The sequence below is a fragment of the Condylostylus longicornis genome, unplaced genomic scaffold, assembly GCF_029603195.1.
Source record: "Condylostylus longicornis isolate FDR11 unplaced genomic scaffold, ASM2960319v2 ptg000044l, whole genome shotgun sequence".
In the NCBI taxonomy this organism is placed as follows: domain Eukaryota; kingdom Metazoa; phylum Arthropoda; class Insecta; order Diptera; family Dolichopodidae; genus Condylostylus; species Condylostylus longicornis.
In genome coordinates this window covers 7,494,738-7,510,505 of record NW_026578013.1, presented here as the reverse complement: position 1 = coordinate 7,510,505, position 15,768 = coordinate 7,494,738, and the positions used below count along the sequence as shown (strand labels likewise).

The following is a 15,768-nucleotide window of genomic DNA, read 5'->3' as shown; positions in this document are numbered from 1 at the left end:
TGCCTGCTTTAAAATTGTTAGGAACATGTGCGACTACACACACATATAGTATTCCGCTTAAGCAAAGTTTCTTCAATTAGATTTATCTATTTGCATTTATATCTGTAGTTATTGTGTATAATACCATTTTGTATATAGCTTATGGTGCTATCCAGAAACAATTTTTGCAATTGCACAATACAACTACTTTCTTTGAGTAACTATTTCAAATTAAAAAACTTAATAAAAAGTAGCTTGTTATGTGACTACGAAAATTCTGTCCTGTATAGCACTACAAATTATATACACAAATTATATACACAGCGGAAATGTGGAACTTTAAAACCTATCTTTTTTTTAAACTTATGAAGCATGCAACAAAGCACTAATATTTTTTTTTATTTTCATCTTCTCATGTTAGCTGCTCCACAAAAATAAAGTGATGAAAACTTCCAACACAAAAAATATTAATTGGTATTTTTAAATAAATGATATTTAAAATCTATTGTGTTTTCATATATGAACATATTAGGTACTTACTTTCTTCTTAAAATTTCTTCCGGACTCATATAGGTTCTTTTAACATGATATTGTTGAATTGCTTCTTCGTACTGCCTTCGTTTATCTGATAATTTTTTTCGTTCGTCATTAAGTTTCAATAAATATTCATTCTTTTTCCGAAGACTTTCTCCCAAATTTAGATGCGTAGCTCTCTAAAGTATTTCAAAAATAAGTATACTTTTTTAATTGTAGATTCTCTACAAATCTACAAGTATATGTATATGAATAAAAATACTTATGCATATTATTAATGTAATTCTGTACACGGAATTAAAACCCTATGCATTAAAATACATGAACTCATGTCCACTGTATATTTCTTACGTACATATGTATATACGTACATATTTTAATGTAAGTGCACGGAAAACATACATTTGGTAACTTACTAATGTATCACATATTTTCAAAAAATGATCACGATGTTTTATTTGAAATGGAAGAACATCAAATAGGTATGACAAGTTGGTAAATGCATCAGGCTTAAAGTACTTTTTTAATTGACTTGGCATGTTATTATCAATGTGTACAAAATTAACAGGTTTTTTACACTTTGGACAAATCGTACCATTTTGATTTGAAACTAAAAGAAAAAATTAATAAAGACTAAATTATCTACAAAAAAGCAAAGAAAATTTTAGAATTTCTTTCTTAAACTTCAAAACAGGCACATTTTTACCTATGTATGTATGTATGTATGTAGTATCTAAAAGTACATACTAAGTTTCTACGTGCTTTCTACTTTTCCACATTTCCACAGAAAAATCCAATTTTCTATTCAATGTTAAAATTATGTAATTGATATCAAGAAAATTTCAATTAAGTTCCAACGACAAATCACAAATTTACTTAAATAAATTTTATTTTAACAATAAATTTTAGTAATAACCCAATTTAAAAAAAGGAAGTTTTTAATAAACTTACATACATACATACCTTTATCTAAACACTTTTTACACAAAATATGTTGGCAATTTAATAGAAATAGTTTGTGTTTTTTATCAACTAATAACTCGCAACAAGAATTACAATGAATCCATGTCAAATATTTTTCAAAATTTTGATTTGTTTCTGAGCACATTTTTAAAACAAATTTAAATAATATGCTATCAATTTGTCAAACCATATTTTATATTCCAAATCCGTTAAAAATCTAGCTGTCAGAACTGACAGAAAATTTAAATTTTAGCAATGACGTTAATGTTTTTAAAATCTGTGATTTAAGTCTAAAAAGAAATATGAAACGAAGTTCAATTAATTAATAATATTAATTCAATTAGTATTTTAAAATTGTAAAAATATTTTTATGTTATTATAATAAATACACATTATAATCCAGTGCCAGTAAATAAATGTATAGTTATAGCAGTAATAAATGTATAACTGTAATAGCAGTTGGTATTTTTCTATGAAATATACTTTCGTGTTAATTTGAAAAAAATTCAAGGAACAAATAATTATGATCACTCGTATGATCTGAATTGATAGAGCCATGAAAAATAAATGTGTAAAAACCATTGCTTTTTGTGCCACTAATTTATTGCTATACATGTGTTTACATACCCAAACAAATATACATACATACATTATACATGCACTATATTTTGGACAGCTGCTATGTAAGTTTGTAAAATAAATCCCTTGGTCTCATTTAAATTATTTATATATTGCTGTAATAATATTTTTAGTTATAAGTCCATTCGCGAGCTAGGTAGTTCATATTAGCAATTGCCCACATTCGCAAAACTATTTTACAAAAACAAAGCTACCCTTTAGACAACATGCTCAATTTTTCAGTATTTTTACTATGACTTGCTATTAAAAATTAGAAAAAAATTATTTTTAAATGATTTTATGGTAAAGACTAGTTGCTTAAAAGAAAATTAAAACGCACTTTTTTAATAAGAAACGTTTTTATTTGTTAATATTCATATACGATATTAATATACATACGTACATACTTATAATACATGCTTGTATAACTATATTTTTTCCCGTTTTGTTTTATAATCATTTGCAAAAATTTACACTTTTATAAGAAATGCGATTTTTTTGCTCCAATATTTAATTTTTTTTTTATATAAATTTAATACAAAAAAATACAATTTTTATTATTTCACTTCTTTATCAGTTTAAAATTCTAACATTAATATTAATAAATTCTACAACCACTGTAAATGCTAAAATATCATATACATATATTTTATATATTTGTTTTTGGAAGATATAAAGGCATTTTCAACAATTTTATTGCTAATTTAAAATTGACTTGAATTTAAGAGACCTATCTTATATACATCGAGAACAGGAGCTCTATTTTATGTAATTTAAAAATCGTTAACTTTGAATATAAAATTAACATGAATGCCAGCAAAATTTTTTTAAATTTTTTGTGAACAAAAATATACTCACAAATTATTTTTTCATTACTGTTGTTATTACAGCTAAAACAGCTTCGAAAGTAACTAAAACTACAAAAAAATTATAATTTAAAATAAAATTTGAAAAAAAATTGAAAATAACAAAAATTTTTAATATATTTTACAAAAACCATATTCAGGAGCACTCAAGAAGTTATTCGCATAATTTGTCGACACTTAAAAAATTAATGAAATTATATAGTTAAATTAGTAATTTAATATAAACACAATTAAAAATATTTTATTAACGGGTAGATCAATAAAAAATATGAAGTGATCTCAACTAATTGAAAATTTGCTCGAAGTTTACATATATAATATTGTTTTCAATCTGTTTCACATATAAAGAATAGAATTGGAATTTTGCACCTTGTAGTCTTTCATATTATTTTATTTTTACAATAGTAACTTGGCGTTTTTCTTACAGTTCTTCTTTAAATATAATGAAATTAGTTTACATGACATTTTCTTACTTATTTAACAATTTATGTTTATAAATATTTTTTAAATAATTAAACATGTAATTTTACTTTTTGTTGTATGTATTGCTTTTGACTTGGTTCTCTAATAGTGCTTTAAAATTTATTAATAAAAAAAAGAGAACTATGATAGGGGTTCATGAAAGAAGATTCATGGCTTTTCTACATAAACATTATAATTTTTGGACTTATAAAATACAGTTAGATTTTTTTATAACATTAACTTATCTTTTAAAAGACTTTATTATGGTGAAATGAATATAAAATGCAAATTTTTAGAAAAACAGATTTGGATTCACATCCAAATAAACAAAAACATATTGTGAGCTTTTATTCAGATAAAAGTGCTAGCTGGAAAAATGAGGTTTGACTCAAAAGCGAAATTCAATTTGTTTTTATTTTAGTTTGAGTAACTATTTAACACACAAATAAGAATAGTTGGATCGTTAATATTGAATAATAATGCTAAAAATTGCTTTTAAAAGCATAGAAATATTCATAATACATTTCATTCATTTTAATTACCTTCTCATCTTATATTAATTTTTAACACTATATTTTTCTTTTAATTTAATAAACATATAAAAAATAACGTTTCGATTATTATAAAATTATCGCAATAATATTTGAAAGCGCTGTTTTTTTTTCTTCTTAGATTATAAGCAATTTTCTTTTTAATTCCAGTCTTTCTTTATTTCAAATGACCAATCCCATTTCAAGTGCTCATTTTTATCGTCATCGGTAAATAAAGATGTTACAGCATAAGTACCTCTAGCCATCATACCTGCAGGGGCTTCTTCTGCGGGTGTTGTATAACTTTGAATTTCCTTTTTAGGTGGATAAGATCCAACCATGTGCGTCATTTTATCTACTAAAATAAGAAAAAAAAAATAAAAACAAATAAATAATGAGAACGTAAAGTGTTTATATTAATAGCTTTTCGCTACACAGGACGTTATATTAAAACAATACGCTAAACAAATAATTCACGAATAGAACTATTGATTTACTCAGTAGCATCTCAATGTTACTTACCCATTACTTAAATACATAAAAAAAATCCACAATAAGTTGAAAGCATTCCGATTATAAAAAAGAACAATTATTAAACAACTAACGAAAATTGTTGATAATGTCACAAGGATGAAAATATGTAAAATTCTATTTTTTCCTCTAATTTTGTTAATTGAATTGCTGCTCGTAACTCTTAACCTATGCATATGTAAATAGTAATCTTAAACTAAATACATAATAATATATAGTACATATACATAGGTACAAAACGACTATTACAGATGTGAGGAAAATTAACAAAACTTACTTATAAACAAAAGAAAAATGTCAAATGAAATAAAGATTATTTTGAAATAGTTCAGAAAATAAATTACCAAAAATTTAAATTAATTGAAAATTTAAATTAATTTGAAAATTCAAAATATAAGCATTCTTTCTTCTGTTTTAAAAATTATTTATTTCTTTGAAATTTGAGCTTAATTTTTTAACAAAATCAATATAAATCTAGTGTTAGATAATACGTATGTTTAAACGTATAGTTAGACATAAAACTAACATCAGCATACATTGCTTAAAATAAAGCATTTTCAAACATTTCTTTCAATTTTAAAAGATTTAATTTGTCTACTAAATATACAAAAATTAAATCGGAATTTTTCGGTCTGTTACTTTGCAAACGAACTTGCCATTATAAGTTCTAATAATCAAAAATAAATAAAACAAATAAAATTTTTTTACCTGGTACTCCAAGCCTATAGGTTTTCTGAACATATTTAAGACCGTGAACAATTTCCCGTTGCGTTATAAAATCAATTCGAATACTGTACTGTACACCTTCCTTAATGACAAATACCTAAAACAATATAACATTTTGTAGTAGTTTCGTTTTTTTTTGCTTTTGTTACAAAATTTAAAATAAACAGAAAAATTGTACATATATAAATAAGAATTGCTGTTTCCATTACAAATAGAATTATTTAATAATATTAATTTAAACATAAAACATACTTGTTTTTTTAGCTGAGTTAAATCACCCGTAAGGTCAAGTTCCATGTCATCTCTTCCGGAAACACATAACGCTAATTTTTTTACGATTACCTTTCTTGGGTCATTTGGCTCTAAAAAAAAATTATAAAAGAAAAATAATAAAGCCATAAGTACATACGTTATGTTCAATATTCAAAGAGATTTTAATTTTTATATGGATATGTATGCACATATTTCGTTTTAGAAAAAAATGTCATAAACAAATTTTTGAAATATAAACGAAAACAATCATGGGGCAATAAAAATTAAGTGATATAAATTTGCAGTTGGGTATTGCAAAACATACCTACAACTATTCTTTCTGTTTGGGCAGAACCTAATAAAGCTTCTTTATAACGTCTTAAACTTTCATCTTCTTGATCTGCTGCCATAATTTCTTCAATTGTTTTCTCTGGTGGTGGTTTATAGTTAGCAGCAGTTTCATCGTTTTCATCGTGGCCTTCAATTTCTGGATCTTTTTCAGTCGACATTTTTATACTTGATTATTCCAAAACAAATTTGAACTGTCAAAAAATTATAATTTTAACATAATTAATACTTTTTTTAATATAATAAATCAACGAGGCAAATTTTTCTTATTTTTTGAATTTACATACATATGTAATTAATTTAATTTTATTTTTTCAATATCAAATTATAAGATTCTTTGTGCATTGCATGTTTCATACATAATATGTATGCAGATCCATACAAAAAAATTTTATTTTTTAATCGAAATAAATTAAAGCTTTGCATTAAATATATCATAGGAAATATTTGATATTTTACTTACTATTAAAAAATATAAACTACTATATATTCATATTAAAAAAAAATTGCTAAATTGGATTTATTCACTTAATTAAAAATTCTTATCAAGTCTTATTTTTATCTAAACCCGAATAAGGTAAGCACAAAAATTGTACGTAGATATAAATGAACACATTACATACTTTATATTCATACATTTATGTATTTTCTAAGTTATTCTTTAATTAAAAATATCAAGAAATAATAGATTTTTGCCCATGCATGCAAAAAGTCAATGCATATTTAAATCAGTTGCATATATAATATGAAAATGAACAATTTTTTATAACAAAAAACTTAATTGGCATAATGAAATTACATATGATGGGCTCTTCTCTTAATCTCTTATACGAATTCAAGATATTATTAATATATTTGGAGATATGATACATATGTGCATATGTATTTTCTTATATATAATTCTAAATATTGGAGCATTTTTTTTATTGTATATTTTCTTCACTTTATTGCTTTTTATCCTACTTACATATGTTAATATATAGGTATAATGTTTTGAAAGGAATTTCCAAAAATATATACCAAACCTATATTGAACAAGAACTGAAACTCATCATTTCAAGACTTTCAAAATATAAATATAATATTTTAAGTAGGTAGTTGCATACGTTGGTAGATAAATTACAGAACTTCCGAAAAAATATTTCTTTTTTTTCTGAATTTCTCGAAATAAAATAAAATAAAATTTTGGTAAAAAATTGACAAATACAATACTTTTGACGCTATATTATAAGAAAACAAAAATAAATTTTTGAATTCATAATAAACTAGCTGGTGTAGCATAAAACTTGACAAATATATGTATGTATGTATATATCTATGTCCCATATAATATAAAACAATAATATTGTATTATGGTATCCATAAGAAATCATTGGCAACAATATTTTAAAAAAAAAATCGATAAAACTTCTTAAAATTAAATAGCTACATATTAAAATTTTCTGTCAATAGGAAAATTTTTAAATCCGTATTCTTAACTCAAGAAATATTGAAAATATTTTTGAAAAAAAAAATTACTAATAATAAATTATTCCTGTATATCTTCTACATCTTTTATTCTTATAAATACAGTCAAATCATGCCACGTAGAGCTCCCACTGGAAAACTGGACGTAATAGGGAAGTTGGAGCTTAGTCCAGAAAAAGCTTGTGGATTTTATTTAGAATCGAAACAACAAGATAAATATTTCCTGTATGTATTTGAACGCAATTCAGTTAAATAATTTTTGTTTAAATATAACCATATTCAATAATCTTATTCTAACCGCTTAGAAAGCCGCAGCAATGGGATAATGTTGGCGATAGCATTGAATTAATTTCAATCAAAAATGAACGCGAGTATTTAGCTATGACAAAACTTCAGCGTGAAATGATGGAAAGTGCTCAAAGACAAAAGATTTTAAATGCTCATCGTATTGAAGAAATGTATAAAACTCAAAAAGATTTGCGTGAAAAATTCATAAATATAAATCAATTTATACAAGAATGTGAAACAAAAAGAAATAAAGCAGAAAAAAAAGTTCAGATGCAACTAAAATTACAACAAGATCTCAAAGATAAAATAAATAAGTTTCAAAATGACATTGCGGAATTGACTGATTTTAGAGACAATTTATCTGTTATAGTTAAGGAATTTGAGCCATACGAAACTGTAATTGAGGAAGTAGTCGCCAAATCTGGTATTCTCAAATCAGTAAAGGAATGCATGGACCGATGTGATGCTCTGAGTATTTACATATTTTGAATGTTTTAGTACTTTTTATAAAAAAAATTTTTCCTAGTGTTAGCGCAAACTGAAATTGCCGAATTGGAGCAAGAAAAAATTAAATCTATCGAGGATATGAGGCAGAAAATGGTAAAGGCAACAAACGACGCAGAATTAACTATCCTGGGGTTAACAACACATCTGACGGAATTAGAAAGAGCATATAATGATGCAAGAAGTGAATCATTTAAATGGGAAAAATTAATGGCTACAACAAAAGATTGTATTGCCGAAAATGAGTTAACTTGCGACCGAGTTATGGACGCCATACAGAATATGTACAAAATTTTATGTAAAAGAAATGGTAAGAATATTGTTGCAAACTGCTTATTATATATACATATATATATATATATATATATATATATATATATATATATATATATATACTTATACCTACATATATTGATATACGTACCAATATTTTAGAAATTGATCCAGAGTATAAAAGAGAAGATATTGAATCCATACTAGATTTCATAAAAGATGAAGTAGAGATTTTGCAAACGGTTGTAAAAATTTGTCATCAAAAATTAGAAAAGAAGAAAGTCTAATGAAAGCTGAAAAGATGAATTTATGTTTGACCCGTAATCAACGAAAGATTTCTGTCACATTACTATATTTTAAAATCTCTTATAATTCACAAATATGTATTCACTCTGAAATCAAATATAAATCATTTTATTACAACTTAAAAAAAGTGCAAATTCTATTGTTATAAGGCATAAATCCTACTTGCATACATTTGGCATAAAGTTATACCTACTCACCTACCTATGTACATAGCTCGTATTAGATAGGTAGTACCTATAACGTTTATTTTAAAAATAAGTTATCTACTGGCCAAGCTTCAAGCAAGTATAATTTTTATGAATCTGTGAAATTTAAGTTTCATTAATAAATTAGAGCTAAATTCCTTACTGATTATAAAGTATGTACCTACCTACCTCTAAAAAAAAAAGATAAGCGTTATCCTTATCACAATAACTAAAAAATTTCAAACAAGTTTAAATTTATATTAAAAGTTGTGGGATTGCAATCCATAAATTCACCCTAATTTAATAAATATTTCAGATATTTAAAAGAATTCAAAATATTTTTATGCTATTTCATATTATTAATAGTTAAATATATAGTGCTACTATTATTTTAATCTATTTTTCGTAGATTTGTATATTTATAAGTATATGCTAATGTATGTATGTATTTACATCACCGCCTTGCTTAAAACTTTTTTGCATGAATCAGCATACCTACCCAAAAAAAAAAATTACCGGCAGTATATCCTAAGCAACCAAAAATATTCAATCCTTTTTTGGACTGCTATTTTTATCTTACCTTAAATTGAATTTGAATTGTATAAAAAGCTAAATTATAAATTCTGTTTTTACAACAAAATTTTTTTGTCAAAAACACAATTCACAAATAAAACTCCGCCGAACGATATAGATTACAAACGTACAAAATATAAACGAACGCAATAAAACGAAAACTAAAGCTAGAGGGCCAAAATAATTCTGAAATAAGTTTCCTATTCCAACTGTCAAGTGTCACTTTAAAACTTAATCCGAATCGAATAGCATGTACCAACCAAAGCAGAAAATTAATTTCCATAAACTGATTGGGTGAATTCAATTGTTTTATATTTCGCCAATGCTATACTATTTAAATAATAAGAGTAATTTCACAATCTCTCAAAAAATTCAAATCTGTCAAAAAATTCAAATTTTAATCCGTCTCTCAAAATCGATACTGTTTTTCTTTTATAAAAGCATTCATCAAGTAAAACTCGAAAAAGAAAAAAACAATTATTACAATTTTGATGTGTACCATGTACTTTGAAAATTGAAAATATAATTCCGGTATAGGACAGACCAACGTCTAAAAATCATCCGTTTCCCAATAAACTTAAGAAAAGATGGCCATCTGGTGTACGATATAGTTAGATTATTATTATGTTAGTAGAAACTTAAAGTTAACCATATGATTATGACACTAAATGTCAAAAAAGAAAAAAAATACAAAAAATTAGTAAAAATACAAAACAAATCAAATTTCGGGAATTTCGTTGCTCAATACAAAAAAAATTGTAAGCTGAAAGTTCTTACACTTTTCGAATAACTAAATATCAGAAATTAAAAAATAATTATGCTTATCGTAAATGATTGCTTTTAATCGCAGGTTAATAAATTATCAATAAATTAATTATTGATTATCTTGGTATAAGAACTAATGTATAAACCAACTCTTCCAGCAATTTCAATAACTCATTTGAGTAAATGTACTGATAAATGTTAATTTTTGAATTTTCTATTTCAGAGACAATTATATATAAAATGTATAGTCAGCGTTTTTATCCGGGCACACGTAATTCGACAGCTCTAATCTTTGATCGTCAATATGGGAATATTGATTCGATCGTTTGCCATCGCCTACAAACTTGTAAACCTTATATAGAACGTTTAGAATTGGAATTAATTTTGGAAGGTCACAATGGCTGTGTGAATTGCTTAGAATGGAGTGACACAGGTCAAGTTCTGGCTTCAGGTTCGGATGATCAGGAAGTCATTCTTTGGTAAGCAACTTATGAAAAAATTCGTTATTTTACAAATATATTTTAGGGATGTTTTTCGAAAGAGAAAAATAGCATGTTTGCATACACCTCACAAAGGAAATATTTTCTCTGTTAAGTTTTTACCGAAAACCAACAATAACTTAATAGTTAGTGGAGCTGCTGACAAGTCAATTTTTGTTTTTGATTTAAATCGTCGTAATAATGAAGTTCCAATTTGGAGTTGTCAGTGTCATTGGTCAAGGTAAAATTACATTTTATTGCAAATTAATAACTAAAAAATTATATATATTATTTTAGAGTAAAAAGACTTGCAACGGCACCAGACATTCCTTTTAATTTTTGGTCAGCTGGCGAAGACGGAAATATCTTGCAGTTCGATATAAGAGAACCACACCGTTGTAAATCAGATGACAAAGTTGTATTAATTAACCTTTCTCGACAAATAAGTAATAACGCCGAGGCTAAGTGCATTGCAGTTAATCCTAGACGCCCAGAATTAATAGCTGTTGGGGCAAATGATGCATTTGCTAGATTATATGATAGAAGAATGCTTCGACTGGATTCGGTTGAAATTGGATCTCGTCGTGTCCGAGATCTAAATAGTGCTAATGGTAATGCGTCATGTAAGTATGGGACAAAGAAAAAGAATAACATTATAAATTCGCATTTACAATTTACAGCAATTGATCAGCAAGCCAATCAATCTTTAAAGAACTGTGTAACATATTTTTGTCCAGGTCAATATTATAACAACAATCCTAAGCTACATGGGCGTGATATTAAAGCTATTACGTATTTAACTTTTAACCAATACGGAAACGAGTTGTTAGTTAATATGGGTGCTGAACATATTTATTTATATGACATCAATAATCCTGTAGACCCCATATTTCTTAACTTACCCGATTATAAAACTTCTTCACTTGGAATCAACGAAACCACGATGTCAGGTGGTATCGAAGACCAAATAACTATAGTAAAGCGAAAACTACCAGAAAATGTCGAAAGTTTTAAGAAAATGGGTAATGATTATTTAGAAAATGAAAAATATTTAAGAGCAATTGATCAATATTCCGAAGCAATTGAAATTGCACCATTTTGCCCAATATTATACTTAAATCGTGCTACAGCATTAATGCGACGCAGTTGGTATGGCGATGTGTATGCAGCTATTAGAGATTGTCATAAAGCTTTGAATTTGGACCCGTCCTATATTAAAGCACATTTTCGGTTAGCGCGCGCTTTATTTTTTTTGGGTAAGACAAAAGAAGCAGATGAATGTTTAACTGAATTGATTAAACGTTTTCCAAGTTACGAGTCAAATCATGGTGTTATGATGTTAAAAAAGGAAATTAATGAAAGAATTAGCAATAATGGAAACAACGGATCAACAATTGTTGGCGGAAATAATGGGAATGGATCTAATGGGAACAGCAATTCAAGTACAGGTGGTAATGTTGGCAACGGAAGCGAAAGTGATAGTGATTTCTTACCTTTAGATATTAATGATTTTGAATGGAATTGCCGAATTAATGCTAAAGATTATCAACAACGGTTTGTTGGACATTGCAACACAACGACAGATATTAAGGAAGCAAATTTTTTTGGAGATGATTACATAGTTGCTGGATCTGATGATGGAAATTTCTTTATATGGGAAAGGCCAAATAATATTATCAAAAGTGTTTTTAAAGCTGATATGGCGATAGTTAATTGTGTTCAACCACATCCCAACATATGTCTTTTGGCTACTAGCGGTATTGATCAAGAAATTAAAATATGGAGCCCAGTTGCTAATACATTAGAAAATAAAAGCGTTAATAGAGTGCAATACATTGATAGTGTAGTTGATTCTAATCAACAAAAAATGAAAACAGATCCATTTGATTTAAACACCAATAGTTCTTTTTGTAGAAGCTCATAATATCAAAATTATTTTTTTAGTTTATTTTATTGCTAATCTTATATAACTACCTTATATATATGAAATAATAATTCTAAGGAAAATTGCATATAAAAAATTTCGGAACAATAACAAAAATATGAGTCATTAAAAATATTTGTCATAAATGAAAATAAATATGAATTTAAAATTTATAAGTTATGAAAGTTTATTTTAGCAAGCATAGGAAACAAAAAACCTATTTGTACTAAAATTTCACATTAGATTTTTTATTTTAATTTAAAGAATATATATATATATTAAATAAAATATTGTTGCTTGTGGAATATATCTATTAGTCGTTTTATTTCAATCTTTTTTGTTCGCGATTTGAAGCGGTAAAAAACTTTTAAATAAAATTAATTTTGCTTAAAGATTTTAAAATTTTTATTATATGCTATAAATATTTATTGAAGTCATGTTCAATTTAAGTAATTACAATTGCCTTATATACTTAATCTAAAATACGTTTTACTGGGGATGTAATAAAGTATTTGCTACAAGATTCCGTTATGTATAAAAAAAATACCATTAATTAAATGAAAACATAATAAATTATTTTGCATAAGCTTAGCTTAATTTAAACAATTGCTAGAACTTTGTTCAATGAATATTAATACTGTCTCACCAATAGCTAATGAGTACATACTACTATTGTACTCATTCTACATTCATTTTATATTGCAAAAGATTGCATTGATAAATACAGATACTTTTATAACTTAAGCATCACCGGAGAAAGTTTTTAAAATCTAAAAATTGCGGTAATCTTTTTAGCAATATTTAAATACAAACCCCTGCATATGAATATGTATTATGTATAACGTTTTTGTAATTAATATTAAAACATTTACTGGGCAACAAAATAAGTCTATTATTTTTGCAGTTTTAACATTAAACTCTATTCAAATTAAAATTAGCTTAAGATTATAATTAAAATTAGTTTGTGTATTAATAATCAGTATTGTTTCTTTAACTTAAAATAAATCTTAAAAACACATTGAATTTCCTTTTTTATTTCATTACGTTGCATTCCATGACAAATGAGTCTTCTTGTGAACTACTAAGTTAGAATTATGCCGGAAACTCTTTAAGCAGATGTCACAAACATACGGCTTTTCGCCTGTATGTATCCTACGGTGTATTATTAAATTAGAATTGTTTGCAAAACTTTTCAAACAAATTTCGCATTGATGTGGTTTTTCGCCAGTGTGAGTATTTTCGTGTTGTTTGAGATCACTTTTAGTTGGAAAGGCCCGTTCACAAAATCGACATTTAAAAGGTTTTTCACCTGAATGCAATCTTTTGTGACAAATTAAAGCCGATTTATCAGAAAAGCTTTTTTCACAAAAATCGCAATTATAAGGTTTTATTCCAGTATGTGTTCTTTTGTGAACATTTAAGTTGGACTTGTGTGAAAAGCTTTTCTCACAAAACTCGCAAGAATATGGCTTCTCACCAGTATGTATACGTTTATGAACCACCAAATTTTGGCTTTGGTTAAAAGTTTTTTGACAATATTCGCAAGTATACATTCCTTCTCTTTTAATCTGAATCATTTCAGTGGCATTAGATGCTGCTGTGTTAAATTTTGTATCTAACTGTGGGGGTTGCTGTTGTTGCGACTGCTGTTGAATTCGATTGTAGAATTCAGGAGGCTGATTTTGATTATTATGATCAATTGGTGTTGTTAAATTATCACATTTTATTTGATGTTGTTGTTGTTGAAAATCTTTTACCTCTAGTTTTGTCACTGCATTATTGTGAACTCGTTTGTGCACATTTAGATTGGATTTATGAGAAAAGGCTTTTTGGCAAATATCACAAGAATATGGCCTTTCCCCTGTATGTATTCTTAAATGAACTCGCAAATTTTGAGATTGATTAAAAGATTTATGACAGTGATCACACTTATATTTTTTCTGTGGCACAACTGTGGGTTCAGTTATCTCTTGCTTTGCTTTTGGCTCATTCATTGTTGGTGTTGTAGTTGTAGTCGCTGTATTATTGTTTTGAGTTTGTGTGGTAGTAGTAGGATTATTAATTGGCTGAGGAAATGCTGGAATATCATAACAATTCCTGTACATGTTGTTGACATAGTTTTGAGCGGTAGCGTAAAGTGGTGGTGCAGTATTGCTTCCACTTGGATTAGGATTGCCAGAATGAAATGTATTAACGGGAATATATTGCTGATGTTGAAAGTGTTGATAAGCTGGTGCATCATAACTTGGTGGGTCTGGAGGTCTATGCACAACTGTAAATGGGTCAACTCGGTTAACATTAGCTGAATTTGCGTTAATTTTATCAGGTTCTACAAATAATGAAAAATCAAAATTTAAATAAAAATGTATTTAATATTTAAATACCATCTTTAAAATTGTTTTGGGCTGATGAACGTATTAATTTGATATGGTCCAAAAATTTTTCAAAAACTCCAAATTTTTCATTACAATGGGTGCATCCTATAAGCATATCATTATTATTTTTTAAGAATATTTCTCCACATTTAAACGTTATATCTTCTCCATGGTGGTTATTTAATTGATTTTGTTGGTCTCGTTCAAAATTTTTATTAAAAAGTCTTGAAATATCTTTTTTCATGTTATTTTTACTTAATAGATACACCAAAAGAGAATGCCTAGTGTATATACTTCAGAATATTTTCCTTGATGATGGTTATTTTTCTTCACTAATGAGTTTTTAATGACTTACCACAGCCATTTTGCTAAGCTCATTTTGAACTCAAAAAAATTTGTTTGGATAGTGCAAATTTACAATTAAATATACGAAAATCGCAATATATTTCTTTTGAATACTATTATTTTTTTAAACTCAGATGTTTGTTTTAATATTTTATAAGTATTGCACAAAGTTTTGTTTTAAAAACGAAAACAAAAACTCGTCCTGCACAGAAAAACCACAATTTTTCAATGACACTTGTCAATAACGTGGCGCTTCATTCACTTAGTTGAAATAAAATGCCGTTTTCATATTAAGTGACAAAGTCCCTCTTTGAAGAGCATTATTAACAATTTTTAAACAAAATAAAAAAAATTAACAACTCTAGCTTTTGAATATATAAAAATTTAAATAAGTATGTATTTGAAACTTTTTTAAAACATCTGGTCCCTTGACGAAACGGAATTATTGAGAGTCTTGGATCTTTCTTTGGTGTAG

The 15,768-nt window shown here is 26.5% G+C and overlaps 4 protein-coding genes across 5 annotated transcripts; 2 read left to right on the top strand and 2 right to left on the bottom strand.

Moving 5' to 3' along the window:
- Positions 1-2,284: 2,284 nt before the first annotated feature.
- LOC129610161 (uncharacterized) lies at positions 2,285-8,676 on the top strand. The gene is made up of 5 exons (XM_055522571.1): positions 2,285-2,397; positions 7,382-7,501; positions 7,582-8,036; positions 8,091-8,378; positions 8,504-8,676. Exons 1-5 carry the CDS (start codon positions 2,387-2,389, stop codon positions 8,626-8,628), a joined length of 999 nt encoding a protein of 332 aa, XP_055378546.1. The 5' UTR covers positions 2,285-2,386; the 3' UTR covers positions 8,629-8,676.
- On the bottom strand, positions 2,491-9,570 carry LOC129610160 (rho GDP-dissociation inhibitor 1). The gene is made up of 5 exons (XM_055522570.1): positions 9,413-9,570; positions 5,787-6,003; positions 5,462-5,571; positions 5,192-5,306; positions 2,491-4,310 (listed from the first exon to the last, which is right to left on the bottom strand). Exons 2-5 carry the CDS (start codon positions 5,968-5,970, stop codon positions 4,114-4,116), a joined length of 606 nt encoding a protein of 201 aa, XP_055378545.1. The 5' UTR covers positions 5,971-6,003; positions 9,413-9,570; the 3' UTR covers positions 2,491-4,113.
- A 489-nt stretch (positions 9,571-10,059) lies between these two features.
- LOC129610359 (WD and tetratricopeptide repeats protein 1) lies at positions 10,060-12,882 on the top strand. 2 transcript variants are annotated; one of them, XM_055522924.1, is made up of 5 exons: positions 10,060-10,163; positions 10,394-10,649; positions 10,696-10,890; positions 10,947-11,272; positions 11,330-12,882. In XM_055522924.1, the coding sequence occupies exons 2-5, from the start codon at positions 10,411-10,413 to the stop codon at positions 12,571-12,573; spliced, it is 2,004 nt and encodes a 667-aa protein (XP_055378899.1). In that variant the 5' UTR covers positions 10,060-10,163; positions 10,394-10,410; the 3' UTR covers positions 12,574-12,882. The 2 variants fall into 2 exon arrangements, with proteins under 2 accessions (XP_055378899.1, XP_055378898.1); XM_055522923.1 differs by having other exon boundaries at positions 10,091-10,255.
- Positions 12,883-12,972: 90 nt separating this feature from the next.
- On the bottom strand, positions 12,973-15,494 carry LOC129610360 (zinc finger protein ZFP2-like). The gene is made up of 2 exons (XM_055522926.1): positions 14,958-15,494; positions 12,973-14,902 (listed from the first exon to the last, which is right to left on the bottom strand). The coding sequence occupies exons 1-2, from the start codon at positions 15,190-15,192 to the stop codon at positions 13,614-13,616; spliced, it is 1,524 nt and encodes a 507-aa protein (XP_055378901.1). The 5' UTR covers positions 15,193-15,494; the 3' UTR covers positions 12,973-13,613.
- Between the last annotated feature and the right edge of the window lie 274 nt (positions 15,495-15,768).